The sequence below is a fragment of the Indicator indicator genome, chromosome 8 (assembly GCF_027791375.1).
Source record: "Indicator indicator isolate 239-I01 chromosome 8, UM_Iind_1.1, whole genome shotgun sequence".
Classification (NCBI taxonomy): domain Eukaryota; kingdom Metazoa; phylum Chordata; class Aves; order Piciformes; family Indicatoridae; genus Indicator; species Indicator indicator.
The window spans coordinates 36,446,432-36,461,009 of NC_072017.1; the positions used below are offsets into that span (position 1 = coordinate 36,446,432).

General features: G+C 41.2%; 1 protein-coding gene across 1 annotated transcript; it reads left to right on the top strand.

The window, feature by feature from the left end:
* Positions 1 to 2,051: 2,051 nt before the first annotated feature.
* On the top strand, positions 2,052 to 11,254 carry LOC128968531 (cytochrome P450 2U1). Its single transcript, XM_054383063.1, has 5 exons — positions 2,052 to 2,487; positions 5,474 to 6,103; positions 9,001 to 9,162; positions 10,113 to 10,280; positions 11,076 to 11,254. Exons 1-5 carry the CDS (start codon positions 2,052 to 2,054, stop codon positions 11,252 to 11,254), a joined length of 1,575 nt encoding a protein of 524 aa, XP_054239038.1.
* The last annotated feature ends 3,324 nt before the right edge of the window (positions 11,255 to 14,578 follow it).

Sequence of the window (14,578 nt, forward strand, 5' to 3'; positions counted from 1 at the left end):
GATGGAGGAGGAACACAGATTTCCAAGGAAAGCAGCATAGTGTTAAATCTTGGGTTATACAGTATATTAATGAAGTACTTGGTTATATTTTGCTCATAATTTTATTCTTTAGAAATAAACTATTTGGTTCTAAATTTAATTCGGAAAACTAACTTTAACGTTAGGGAAAAATTATTATTTTTGAGTAGAAGCATCCATTTAATATATAGGGCAAAGTTTACTTTTGATCAGTAAATAAAATCTATGAAAGTAGCTTCGTTTTGCTGGAAATTGATGTGAAATTTAACCTCTTGGCAACCTAGAATTGGCTGTGTGCTCCTGAAGTCAATCTTTGAACTCCATAGGGATGTGGTGAGAGATTTTTTTTTTTTTATCTAGTGCTACTTCTCAACTACACTAAGAAGGAAGTGAGGCTGTATGACTGTTCCATGAAGAGGATACACAAACCCAGTAATGTTTCAGCTGTACTGAATAGCTTAGCTTTTTCTTTTGAAACTGCAGAACTTAAGCTTTCCTTGAGATTCAGATTTGAAATGTCTTTGGTTCAGATAAAGTTTCAGCTGCTTTTTTCTGTATTTTTCTAATAGATGCATTTTATTGGGTACATTGTATTTCACCACCAGATTTCTACCAAATACAGATGAAACAAAGCTGCATTTTGTTCTACCAATTTAAATCTGTGATCTTGGGTTTTTCTACTTTGTTTAATCCATGGCTAGTAAAATGCCTATTTGCTATTTATATTAGAGAGCCATTGCATCCAGTTGCCTTAATTGCATAGAAGAAAACTGATCTTGATCATTTGAAGCTTTATGTATTTCTAAAATGTCTGTAACTTCTGTATAATTGCAATAAAACTTTTAAAATATACTCCAGCCATTCTTTCAAGAGGCATTTGTCACTACCTTTACTTGAATGTTCAGCTGTTTAATAAAACAAAAGGAAAAAACCCTAAAAAGCATTCTTTTTAAGAAGGTAAGCACCACTTGTTTGCTGTGTTTTTAACTTTTGGGGCATACTTTAAAGGTGCTGTATTTGTGTTATGCCAACAGTGTTTCTCCCTTTTAGTAAAGGAGTGCTTACTCAATCACTTTGCAGCAAGTGGTTTGGAAGACCATGCACCAGCTTTTCCATGTTAAATTCAATATATTTCTAGGTAGTGAATTTGAGATGGTTGATCAACTTGAAGGTGCGCTAATCTGTATTTCAGGAGGAGGATGAAGTTACCCTGAAAACTAGTTGCTCATTTTTTAATGAGGAAGATGAGAACTAAAGCTGTCTTTGTAGTGAAATTCAGGTCCAGCTCTGAGGAGCTGTCCTGCATTTGCCAAGCAGTTACTTAACCTAGAGCTGGGATTGTGTTCCAGTGTTGAAGACAAAATTCTGGTGTATTAGCTGGAACTGCCAACTTTTTTTTATGCTTTCTTTCTAAACCTCAATAAAAGTAGATCTAGTACTTTTTTCCACTACCTGGAGATATGTGCTTAGGGGCGTGGTCAAGAGAATGTTGGAACCCCATCCATTGAAAACAAAAAAAGCCCAAAGCAACCACCATCGATAGGGAAATAAACAATAAAATCCAAACTCAAACCATCACCACCGTCAAACAACCACACAGCCCCCATAAAACATACACAAAAAGAGCGACACAGAAAACACAAATTCCCACCACTCCCCCCTTCATTAACTAAGTCTGCATTTCCCTGTGTTTAACAGAATCCCTCCCACTTTTCCTTTTTTTTTTTTTTTTTTTTTTTTTTTTTTCCTTCCCCGATGTTCAGTGCTGTGTTCCCCAGCCCAGCCGTGGCGCTCTGTTCTGCCTGCTGGAACCGTTACCTCCCCCCTGTCTCCGGCGCCCGGCCTCGGGGCGGACCGCTACCCGCCCACACCGCGGCGGGGAACAGGGTCAGGGCGCCAAGCAGGCCTCGCCTCCCGCCAGCCCCGGCCATTTTAAGCCGCTACGCGCTGGGTTGGGGGCGAGGACGGGGCGGGAGGAGGAGGAGGAGAGCGGAGGGCCAGCTGCGTGGCGCGACGGCAGGCTGCCTGAGGGGATGGCTGCGGGGACAGCTGCGTGGACCGGGCTGCTGAGGGCCCCCACGGCCACGGAGCTGCTGCTAGTGGCCTTGTGCTGGCTGGGCTGCTACTGGCTGCTCCGGCGGCCGCGGACGCTGTCGGGGCTGCCGCCGGGCCCGACGCCCTGGCCGCTGGTGGGTAACTTTGCCTTCGCCCTGCTGCCGCCGCCGCTGCTAAGGAGGTGGGCGATGGAGGTGCAGGGCAGCGCCCGAGGCTCCCTCGCCTTCTCCCCGCACGTCTTCCTTACCGGCCTCACCAAGATGTACGGCAGCGTCTTCCGGCTCTTTGTGGGCAGCCGGCCCGTCATCATCCTCAACACCTTCGGGGCGGTGCGGGAGGCCCTGGTAGAGAAAGCGGAGGTATTCAGCGATCGGCCCTCCGTCCCCATCGTCCTAATAATCACTCACAAGAAGGGTAAGGATCCCCGGGGGTGGCTGCTGCGGGGCCCGGCAGGTGGGAGCCGCGGTCCCGGTGGGTCCGGCTTGGGCGAGCTAACACAGGCTTCATGAGCTGCCAGGGCGAGCAAAAGCATCCAGAGGAGCTGTTCGGTTTTGCGCCAGCTGTGCTGAAACGTATAAATGACTGTTGTGAATTGAAGGCTTGAAGCATCTTTTTTGCTGATCGTGCTCTTCCTTTGAGCTGCTGGTGATAGAATGCATGCTCGTCCTACTTTTAGGTGAACATGCAGCATCCCTGTGAGCTTAACAGGACTGTGATGCACATGACAGATGACCTCATGGTGACCAAAATGCCTGATCCCTTTACCTTTTTTTACAGAAAAAGGAATGATGTTTGTGCAGGGATTTAAGAAATCCAGGGGCTTTCGAGTTTTAGTTATATCAGGGCAAGAAATTTGGAACACTGGGAACAGCATGGAGTAATTGTATGCTTCCCCAGTTCTTCCCAAAGTAATGATGGCTAATAACAGTCTTCTGTGATTGCCCACAGCTGCCCAGCCTCTGCTGCCTGCAGGACGGTTACTGTTGCTGAAATGTTTGCAGGCATATCATTCAGCTTACCAAAATCATAAAGATCATCAAGCCCCAACCATTATCTAACTACTAAGTGTGGTGCTAAACCATGAAAACCTATTGGGCTTATTTTTACTCTCCTTTTAGTAGGTCAAGGTTCATTAGCATTCACAAAAAAAGGTCACAGAGAGGTTAAACACATGATGGCCTTATGACAGAATTTCTTCACGTTTAGCTTTTAGGTCATTGCAGGTTTCTGTGTCTGTGGAAAACTTGCTCTACTTTTTCAGTTTAGGAACTGAAACTACATCAGGCTTGTAGTGTCCTAACTGTATTCTGAAACTTGTTTATCTCTCTTTTCCTGAGGCCAGAGAAATCTATTGGTTAAATGCCTGAAACTTTTTATCTTCATTTTTCTACTGTACCAAAATTACCCCAATAAAGATAAGAGGAAAGTAAGGGACCTAGACTGTGTGTGTTAAAAAGCAGTCGGATACCATTGCTGTAATTGGCTTAAAGGGTTACAAAAAGAGAAAATATTAATGATGCTGGTTTAGCGATACTGGTCCAAGACAGATCTTACTGGCATGTGTTTGTTGTTACAGTGCATGAATATTTTTAGATACAGTACATTTAGCATTTAGCAAAGACCGTGGGAGGAAAGGGAAAGAGTAATTAAACATGAGATCAATTTTAGTAGTGCTGTGAAACATGCGTTCGGGCTTATGGTGAGTTTCCTTTTCCTTGAACACAGTGAATTTTGTGTTTCTTGTTCTTTGCAGCAGGGACATGACATTGCTTTACATTTAGTTTTTTTTATCCAGAAGGTCACCATAGCTGCCTTCAGGCACCAAGACTCTTATATGAGGGTTGCGCAGTTGTCCATAAAGCTTACCAAGCTGTTGTGTTGCTTACATGAGCTTGGCCAAATTCGTCTTTAAATAAGCCTGTTCTTTCACCTGCCCTATTGGAGGACACCAGTGCTGCCAGCAAACATTACTTGAGAAAGTGATTCTGAGTAAGTTTTGTTTCTGGTTTTAAATTGTCAAGGAGCAGACATTTGAATAGATTTCCTAAGGAATGTCCTCATGCAGAGAAGATGAAGTTCAGATGATTCTTAGATTGTTCTGACTGTTTATGATGTTCTGCTTATTTTGTTCAGGGCTTTTGGAACTAGGTCATGGGTTTGTTACTGCTACGAGTGAATAATGTAATCTGAAAATCCGTCTAGAAATCTTCCCAGCTTTGTTACACTTGGGATTTCAGACCCTTCTGAGTACAGCTACCTCATTTACAAGTCTAGAGAATCCTGTTTCTAGCTATAGATTTATTATTTGTTTATTTTTCTTCTCGAATTAGCAGCTATGAACAGTAAGTTGTAATATAAATGTAGGTAATGTTAAGGATTAAAACATTAATCTTTCTGTTGCTAATTTCTTGTGGCTGCTTCTCTTCCTGTTAAATTTAATGTTAAACTTTGCACTTTGCAGAAGAATTGCTGTTACTTTTATAAAGTATCTTTTTATTTCCAGGAAAAAAAAAAAACAGATGCAGTGTCATTTTACTAGAGGAATAAAAGCAGAACTACCCTGTGTTTTGATGATTTTAACCTTCCTCAGGTTAACCATGAAAACATTAAACTTCAGAAATAGCAGGTTGTGTATTTTGTTGTCCTGTGGTATCTTTGGTGTGTGGTCTGTTAATTCCAATACAGAGGTGTTTCTGTTTGTAAGCAAGCAGTCTTTATAGTTGAAGCAAAAGGAGTAATTTCAGTGCTGTTTCATTATGACACAATCATGCAGAACATGTGCCTGGAGGCATCAAAACTGTTGAGATGCAAATCAGGTAGGTTTTTGCTAAGTGTTTCTGAATCCGACTTCACCTTACCAGCTTGTTTGCAGCATGTGTATCCCGTGTTTTGAGTATATGTTAAAGAAGAACCTTGTTTGTAGCAGAAATAGGTACATGCAGGAATGGTATTGAAAAGTTTGTGCAACACAAAGGGGGAAAAAATCCTGCAAACCAGTCTGTGTTTTAATATATTCTCTTCTGCCTTGGTGACGGAATTCATGTCTCAGGACTTTGAGGAGAAAAGGCTTGTCCCAGAGTAAGAGTTCCTGCAGAACTGTTACCATTTGTAATAAAGCATCTGCAGTATGCTTTCTGCATGTATTAATGTATTGCAAAGACTTAGAGAACTATGACTGTATCTGTTAGAATCATTTAACTGGTAGGGAATAGGAGGGACAGGACTTCCCAAATCTGTTAAAAACAACCTTCTTGTTCCTCCTGTAGCTCCTAGCTCTGTGCTTGGGATATGTTTGCCATGTATCATTTCCTTCTCTTCTGGCTTTTGGGTTGCAGGTCCTGTCTAAATATTTCTTCTTGAAAATACAGCATTTTGGTTTCACACTCTCTTTCTCTTCCAGGTGTTATTTTTGCACCTTATGGCCCTATCTGGAAGCAACAGAGAAAGTTTTCTCTGTCAACACTGCGTCATTTTGGAGTAGGAAGACATAGCTTAGAGCCTAAAATCATTGAGGAGCTGAAGTTTATAAAGGAGGAAATGCTGAAGCATGGAAATGAATCATTTAATCCTTTTCCGATCATTCGCAATGCAGTGTCCAATGTCATCTGCTCCATGGCCTTTGGCAAGCGATTTAACTATGAAGATGATGAGTTCAAGACAATGCTGAAGAACATGGCCCGTGCACTGGAGCTGAGCATGAACATCTACATGATGCTGGTCAATATCTGCCCTTGGCTGTACTACCTTCCCTTTGGACCTTTCTGGGAGCTTAGGAAAACAGAATTAGATATTACAGCATTCCTAAAGAAAATTATTGCACAGCACAGGGATACACTGGATGCAGCAAATCCCAGGGACTTTATTGATATGTACTTCATCCATGCAGAAGAGGAAAAGAACAAGGAGAGCAGTTTTAATGAAGACTACCTGTTTTTCATCATTGGTGACCTCTTCATTGCAGGCACAGACACTACTTCCAACACGTTACTGTGGTGTCTGCTCTACATGTCTCTCTACCCAGAAGTACAAGGTAAGACTTTTTATTGCAGGTGTTTTATTGTAGGTGTTTTATTATATTAGAGTGCAAAGTTCTAGATGAATGTTCAGAAACAGAAGCAGTGACAGTAGAGAAGTCTTTTGGAGTGCAAACGGTGTGAGTGTGTGTGCAACTTGAAAGGTTGATATCTAATACAACATCTGCTATCCTGCTCTGCTGTGATGATCTCTAGTTTGGTGCTATGTATTAAGTATCTAAACGGCCTTTTAGTCTATGAGTTTCTTATGTCTGGGGACAACTTTTATCTTTCCTGAGCACTTCCAGGGAACCTGATCATAAAAGTTTTGACAGTTGTGGCATTCCAGGCCTATGGTAGTGGTACAAGGGATGTGAAATACATAGGGGTATGGTCTGCTTTTATGTCTTCCTGAGCAGGGGAATTCTACATAGGTAATTCTCAGTTTATAGCAGGGAAACATTTCCCCAAGAGGTCATTGCTTTGCCCAGACTTCTTGTTGACCTGAAGAAGGTTAAACATCGAGTTATGTAAGAACAGTATAAACCTGGAATGTTCACGTGCTACAGCTGCTTTGCAAGTAAGCAAACAGATACTTGTTTACAGAATATATCTGTCTGGAATAGTTTCATTAAATAGGTCAAAATCATAGTTTATTGCACAAAATAACCAAACTGCTGAATGAAGATTGCAAAATAGGGCATCGGTTCAGTAAATAGGGGAGTCCACCAGGGACAATGTGACATTTTATTGCATAGACTTAGTCTTCTGTTTTTAATGGTTGTGTGTTGCCACTGCTTGACTTAATATGCAAGTTAGATAAATTAGATACATTTTGAGATGTGTAAGATTTTTGTGTTTGGGTTTTTATTAACTCTCTTCCCTACTGCCTGGTGCTGTACATATGTCTGCCACTCATTTTTCTCTCTTCTGTTGACTTCCAATGGCTTTATTGTTGCTGTCTAAATTCCCTTTTCCTTCTGCTGTGGCTGTTGTCAAACAATACAAATAAGCTCCGTAGTGCAGAGTGTATCACTTGGTTGTGGAGGCTCATTCTCTTCCTTCTAGTATCCCATTCCTTATGTATCCTGATTGCCTGGGAGTTGTGTATGAGCCTCTTTTTAACCAGGAAGTACTTGAACTGCATAACTTTTAGCAGCAGTGAATGTTACAGACATGGAAGAGCACATGAAGGGCTATCAGGGAGAAAATCAGAAAGAATCTATTTGTTCATGGAAGACAATTTTGCTTTTCACGGGGACAAGAGTGCAAGAGTGCATGGGTGTGTGTGAGGATGCATATAGGGAGGCAATGGGGTGTGTTTTGTTTGGTCTGTTCCCTCACTTGGTTATGGTCCTTCATTTTTGAAGATCTGTGGGATTTTTAAATGCATGAAATGCACTGAAGCAGTTTGAATACCATGCTGTGGTATTCAAGATAGCTCTTGAAGTCTATAGTTTTGCAGTTGGTGATATGAGCTGTGGTTGATAGCTTCTCTGTAACTCCATATGTCAGTACAAACTCTGACGAAATGTAATTCAGGGTATAAAGCTGGTGTGAGTCTTGGCTTGAGACAGTTTCCTTTCTTTATTATTATTTTTAATACTGAAAACTTTACTATAATGTAAATTACTGTGAATGTGCATCTCTGAATATAGGACAATAACATGTAATTTAAAAAGTAGCAAAATCCCACAAAAGAGGCAAACAAGAGCCACACCAAATCTCTTGTTGCTGAGGTATTTTTCACTCTGTGTTCCTCATGTGAGAACTTGTTTTCCTGGCAAACCCAGTAGGCGGCAGCAAATGTTTGTTGAACACATATCATGTGGTATTTCCAAATGCTTCTCTGAAAACAGAAACTTTTTTGCATTGAGCTTTCATTTAATCTTGAATCAGCACTAAGAGGAGAAAAGAAAATGATCTCAGAGTATGAGCAGCCTGGATTCTCAATCTTGAAAAAAGCAAGCAGGACAACCACACAATATTCAGGATATGAAGGGTAAAAACTGACTTTTTTTACGAAAGATTAATTTTTGAAGTTCTCTCTTTCAAGATTGTCTTCTTGTGCAGCCTGATTCCAAGTTAGGTGAAAGAAAAGGTGCATCATCCTCTATGTGGGTGAAGCAAATCTGGCATTGTGGAAACTTCCACAAACAGAATTAGTTGTATGCTGAGCCTTTAGTGACATGAAGGGGGCAAACAAATATTTTGATGCTTTGTGCCTCACATGAATGTGAAGGGAGATAAGCTCTTTAGTTTCTGTTTTTCCTTTGTAGGAGTTCTGTGGTGGGGAAGGGGCATCTACTGCTGCTTTTTGGGGGAACTGGGAAATAGCTGACTTTAGGTTTCTGTAAATAGAAAGTGGGAAGCAGCAATTTAAACAGCTTCAACACTTGAGATAACAGCACAAGAATTTTTGCTCCAGAGTGAAGTATCTAAAGCAAATGTATGGCAAGCTTTCTGAACACTTCACCGACTTTTCCTATTCTGAGAACTGGATCTCCCCAGGGACAGAGGCCAGATGAGACACACACTGCCTGTAGTCTCCTTTTGTTCTTTTTTTTAATGCAGGCCAGAAGCTTGTTTTCACCATTCACATTCCTGTGTAGACAAACCTTTAAACTGGGATTGCGAATGCATTTGGAACTGGAACAGAACTCTTCCTGCACTTTTCCAGTATAGAAGTGCTAGCAACATCTTGTCATCTCAGTAACTTTATTCTTGACAGCTGTCAAGATTGCCCTTGGTTGTTTTGTTCTTGAGTGTGTTCCTAATGCTTATCTTGGCATGGTTATATGTAGTAGTTTTTGTCAAATCCAGGTAAACAGTGAAGCATTGGCAAACGAAAGTAAGATGATGTCTTCTCACATACTGTGCATATTTTTCTGTTTTTCTCACTCCCTTTGAATAGAGAAGGTTCAAGCAGAAATTGAAGCAGTTCTGGGACGTGACAAAGTTCCCTCTCTTACCTACAAGGCTCAAATGCCCTTCACAGAGGCAACCATTATGGAAGTGCAAAGGATGACGGCAGTTGTTCCCCTTTCTATCCCTCGAATGGCCTCAGAAACTGCTGGTAAGCATTTGCAGGGGCTTGTTAGAACAACATTTATTTGGTGGATCAAGATCTGTTGAGAATTTCTAAAGACCTCATTTATTAGACGTGTAACTCAAGTATGTAAACCACCATTTATAGAGTAGGGGGGCTGGAGATGCTGATGTCTGACCCAGCAGTCATAAATTTTCTAATTTAGAGCAATGTCTGTTCTGGGGTCAGCTTATGTTGACTGATGTGCCTAGTGGTAGTTGGCAGCTGAGACTTCACCTTTGTATCTGAAACAGCAGAGTTCATTTTGGCCATCTGACACAGATCTGTAGATACCAGTTTGGAGCAGTTAGTTTGCTGAAGCTTGAAATGCTTCAAGCTCTGCCTCTGTGGAAGATGATAATGAGTATCCTTTCCCAAGTCATCTTGTTTGGCTCTGTTTTCACAAACGTAGGTGAACACTGGCTAAAGTGAGTGGGAGGTAGCAAAACTTGGCTTTCAAACCCATACGGAATTGATCTGCTTTTTAAAATGTTTTGGGCTTGGACAGTGAGGTGCAACAAGCTGAAATGAGACAAGTCACTTTGACACCCTTTTGTGACAACAGTTCAAAACCTATTCCACTTCTTTACCTTCACTTTCACTGTTGTGGGGCTCTGTGACAGCACAGGAGCAGGAGGAAACTAGGTCACAGCACTTCCGTGCAGCAAAGTGCATTTTTAACAGTTGCTGCTGCCTTTTCCCCACAGGAAGCTGTTGGTGTAACTTAGTGTCTTTCCAGCTGCAGTGGTCTGTGTGATTCTGACTCGAGAAGGCTGACAAGAGATCACCTTTGCCTTAAGCTCCTGCTACATGTGCAGCCCACAGCTAGGGATGTGTATCATTTTTGCTGGCATCTTCTGGTTGTCTTTTTAATAGTATGTCTCTCGTGTTTACTCCTAGCAACTTGTCAGATCCTGTGTCTGTGCTTCTGTTTAAAGTGCTGCAGGGATATACTATTCCCAAGGGCAGTGTGATCGTGCCCAACTTGTGGTCAGTACACAGAGACCCTAACATTTGGGAGAAACCAGATGAATTTCTGCCATCAAGATTTCTGGATGAAAATGGCCAGCTAATTAAGAGAGAGACATTCATTCCTTTTGGAATGGGTAAGTATTGTGAAGGCAAGAACTGTGAATTCATTAGCAACACAATAAAATTACAAGTTCAAATGTTGGTTGGGAAAAACTGCGGAAAACAATTTAAATTGTTTGGAGAGATGACCCGAAACGTGGAAATTCTCACTGGACACCCAGGACATGTAGTCACCAAGGGAGATTTTCCAGGCTGCCAAGCTGCTTCTCTGCGGAGAGGGTGAGAAGCAAGCAAAGCCAGCAGGCAAACAGGCAGGCCAGCAAGCAAGCAAGTCCACCTCCATAGCAGAACTGCATTATTACCCCTGTGAGTTAGGGCTGTGGTCAATCTCTTAATTAACTGGAAGAGTGAGTCCCAGACCAAGAGGTGCCAGAGCTGGCTCAAGGTCTGTCAGGACCCTGCGCTGGGGAGGTAGTAAGGTACCCACATGAAGTCAGTGGCAGGTGGGGGTTGGTGGTAGTTTGAATGTAGGGCCTTGGAGGCATGAGATGCAGAAGTTGCCATAGAACCAACTACAGTTCTTGTTTCACTATTGCAGTTGGTGGCTTGCAGGTTGGGTGGGGTTCCTAAAGTCTCCAGTTGCCAGGCAGAAATGAGAAATTATGAGCTATCCTTTGATAATACTTTTGCAATTAATATAAATGCTGTTAGTATGAAGCAGTACAGCTGAGCAAGGCTCAGACTCAAATATGGGAGACCAAAGCTTCAGAGTTGATAGCTTTTGTGCTAGCACAAGAACTGCATGTGTGTTAACAAATGTGTGTCAGCAGTACAAAACCAGTAATGTGTCTCTTCTAACTGTTCTCTAGGTAAACGTGTGTGCATGGGAGAGCAGTTGGCAAAAATGGAGCTGTTCTTGATTTTTGTGAGTTTAATGCAAAGTTTTACCTTTGTGTACCCTGAAAATGCCGAAAAGCCACCTATGGAGGGAAGGTTTGGTCTGACTTTATCTCCATATCCATTTGATATAATAGCTCTGAAGAGATGATGAAAGATAGGAAAAGATTAAGCAAAGAGATACTGCACACTAAAAATCCAAATGTTTCCAGCTTATTTTGTTACTTTCCAGGAAAACACCAACTGCACAGGCTTTCATAGTCAGTAAGAGTGATCCATTTACACTTCTTGAAAGAGAAGATCTCTTTTTTTGTCAGCTGCTGCATTCCACAAAGGAACTGACAGTAAAGTTTCCAGTTTGCTGTTAAAACTTGCTGGGCTTAATCCCTTTGTCTGTAAGCTCTTACTGGCAGTTTTTCAAGTGGTAATACTGAGAGAGTGGTCCAAAATATCAGTTAATGCCTTAAGAAATAGTAATTGTTATTTTGGTATAAGCAGAATGTAAGCATTTCATTTACCAAATGAATGAAAGACATCATCTGATAGTAAAAGGATTAATGAATAAGAGGGTGTTAGTATTTTCTGTATGAAGAAATGTTATAACTGAGCCTAAATAATGACAAATGCTTTTTGGAAATGACTAAATGACACTTCTTTTAACCTTGTTGGATTCTTTCTTGCAAGTAACTGATAGGTGTATCTTGAATCGAATCAGTCTGGATTCCTGGATCCAAATGTTCTTAACTATCAGGGCTCACTTACAAGCAAGTAGATTCCAACTCTGAAAACTCAGGTTTGGAAACCAAATGAATCCTTGACTATATCATGTTCTGAACATGAAAGGAGTGTGGTAGTGTCTGGATGCAGATGTTTTTATCTCAGAATATAAATGAGAACAGATTTCTCTAACAAGAAACAGAAGCCTGTGCTCCAGTGCCAAGCACATACTCCAGACAACATCTATGCTGCCACTTTGCGTTCACTGGTTTCCCCACATCAGTGGCTCTAGTCTGGATGAGACCAGACTTGGGAGATCTTTATGGGTATGATCACAGAGTCGGGGCTTGCACTCAGGTTTTTCATTGACAGTCCTTGTGGACAGCACTGCCACAACCTGTCTGGCTTTGGAAACTAGAGCCTTACCTCAAATATGGCATCAGTATGGCATTACAGATGTCTTTTACACACTTAGGCATGGAATGTCAGGAATCTGACAGACTTGAGGTTTGAGGTTAAAGGCTTTCTCTTCTTTATCTTCCATATGGACTGAAAAGATCTGTAGTTCCTACAATATTAGCACCTTTGTACATGCAAAGTTTCAGTGCTGTTCACCACTATCAAACCAATTGCCAAGGGAACCTACTGTTAGGTATTTTGGAAGGGGGCATTCAGTCTTGCCTTTTAGTTGCAAGCTCTCTCAAACATTGGAAGCAATCTTTTGGAGGACATGTTAACAGTTAACCTTTAAATAATTGTTCTTAATCATCCTTAAATCTCTGTATACACCTTTTGATCGAGCAGAATTTCATATCACAGGAAATAAGTACATATGAACTCTTTTAAGGAATTGTGGTTTTCCCCCTCATTGGAGATCTAGAGAATACTCCCAGTCCTCCTAACATCAGGTTTACCAGACTGGAATGTGAACTTGGCTGTAAAGTGGAATTTGGTATTCCATAGCAGAAGATAAATCTACATTGTAAAAGAGTCAGCTCTTCACCTTCAACCTCTGGTTATGTCACTTTTTGACTTGAAATTTTAAGAGCCAGGTAGTGCCTAGCAAAGACGGTAAGGTAGTTATTTTGGATTTAAATTAAGGTTTTCTGTTGCCTGTTTCTAATAACAGAGTGCCTTAATTTCCAAATTAGGTATTTTATGTATTAGGTCAGTTACCCCTCTGTTAGTGTGAGAATTTCCAGTTCTTATGTTTGCTAATGGTAGTCTTTATAGATCAGCCCACGCTCGTAGTATTTTTTTTTCTTTGTATGAAATTTTTGAAATCCACATAGCACAGTAAATACTTGAGTTTGGTACCAATGCAAGTAAACGTTCACTAAAAGCTGACAGTGTTGGAGCAGAAAGCACTTATTTCTTTAACTTTTTATTTTTCAATAAGTAAATAGATTCTGTGCAGTTGGGATTTTTGCCTGGAAATCCTTACAATGGAATATGCTTAATTGCAAAGCTAAAATTAAATGCTGATAATATTTATCTTTATGTTGAAATGCCTTTTTAAGCACCATAATGATGTTGCTGTGCAGCTGATTGTGTCACGGAGGACACGTTTGAAAAGCACTTTCGTTTGTTGGTTTACTGGTTCCAAAGAAGACACAATTCACATAATCCCCTAACATGTGGAATTGTACCTAATTGTGCTGTTTGCCTGCTGGGTTTAGTTTAAAATGTCACCTTTTGAAAACTGTCCTTTGAAGTTATCGTCCTACAAATAGTACTTTGAGGTGCCGTTTTTCGTGATGTCTACAATCAAATGCCACATGGCACGACAAGCTGAAGGTACCAGTGTGACAGTGAGACCATGTCAACGTCAGAACGCAAGAGGCTGTTGGAATTGGCAGTGAAGACCTGCCTTTCATGCCTTCCAGATGTACTGAAACTTTCATAGGGTGCCATGAAAGTAGCTAAACAATAGCATAAAAGCAATTCAATGTGGGTTTAAAAGTGTGTCGCCATCTTTGGTAAGTAAAGTGTTTGTAAGTAAAGTGGTTGTAGGTTTGGTTTGTTGTCTGTAAATGTATCCTTCCCTTCTTTTTTTATTTCTTAGCAGAGGAAGCATCTCAAATGCCTTACTGAAAAATGCATGTTTGTGTAAGTGGGTGGCCAGTTCTGAATGCTGAAAATGTTCTTAAGAAGGACTTCAGACTTTGCTTCAGTGTAATTTTATTTTGAATAAAGTAATTCCCAAGTGCTTGACAACTTTGCATAGTCATTTTAATGAGTTCAGCTTGTGGTGTTTGGTGGTTTCCATTTTACAAAGAAAGCTTTTGTGTGAGAAAGTATTAAAAAATAGTTTGTATGAAGAGTGAAGGAGATGGGAGAATGAATTAGGAAAATGCAACACCAGGCATGTTATGATCAAATGATAGAAAGAGTATGTTTTAAAAACAGTTACTTAGAGTAAAAGGAAAGGAGACAGTAGAGTTGAAGAAGATATAAGGCAAATTGAGTTGCCACCAAGAGGAGATGAACAGCCTGAGGAATAAGGTGAGAAAGAAAATTCTGGATAGAGTCAAGGTGTAATTTTGTTTAACTCCTGACAAGCAGGGGTTGGAGAAGAGAGAGGGAAGGTGGTGCCCAGGGAGAGCCTGGGATTTGGGGGATGGGTGGAGATCTGGGGCCTCGGGCCCAGAGAGAGCCCAAGTAGAGGCAGGAGATCCTTGCCCTCAGAAAGGGAGGGCTGAGAAGGACACAACTGTGCACCTTTGGGGCAATAGTGTGTGCGAGTACTGGTATGTCC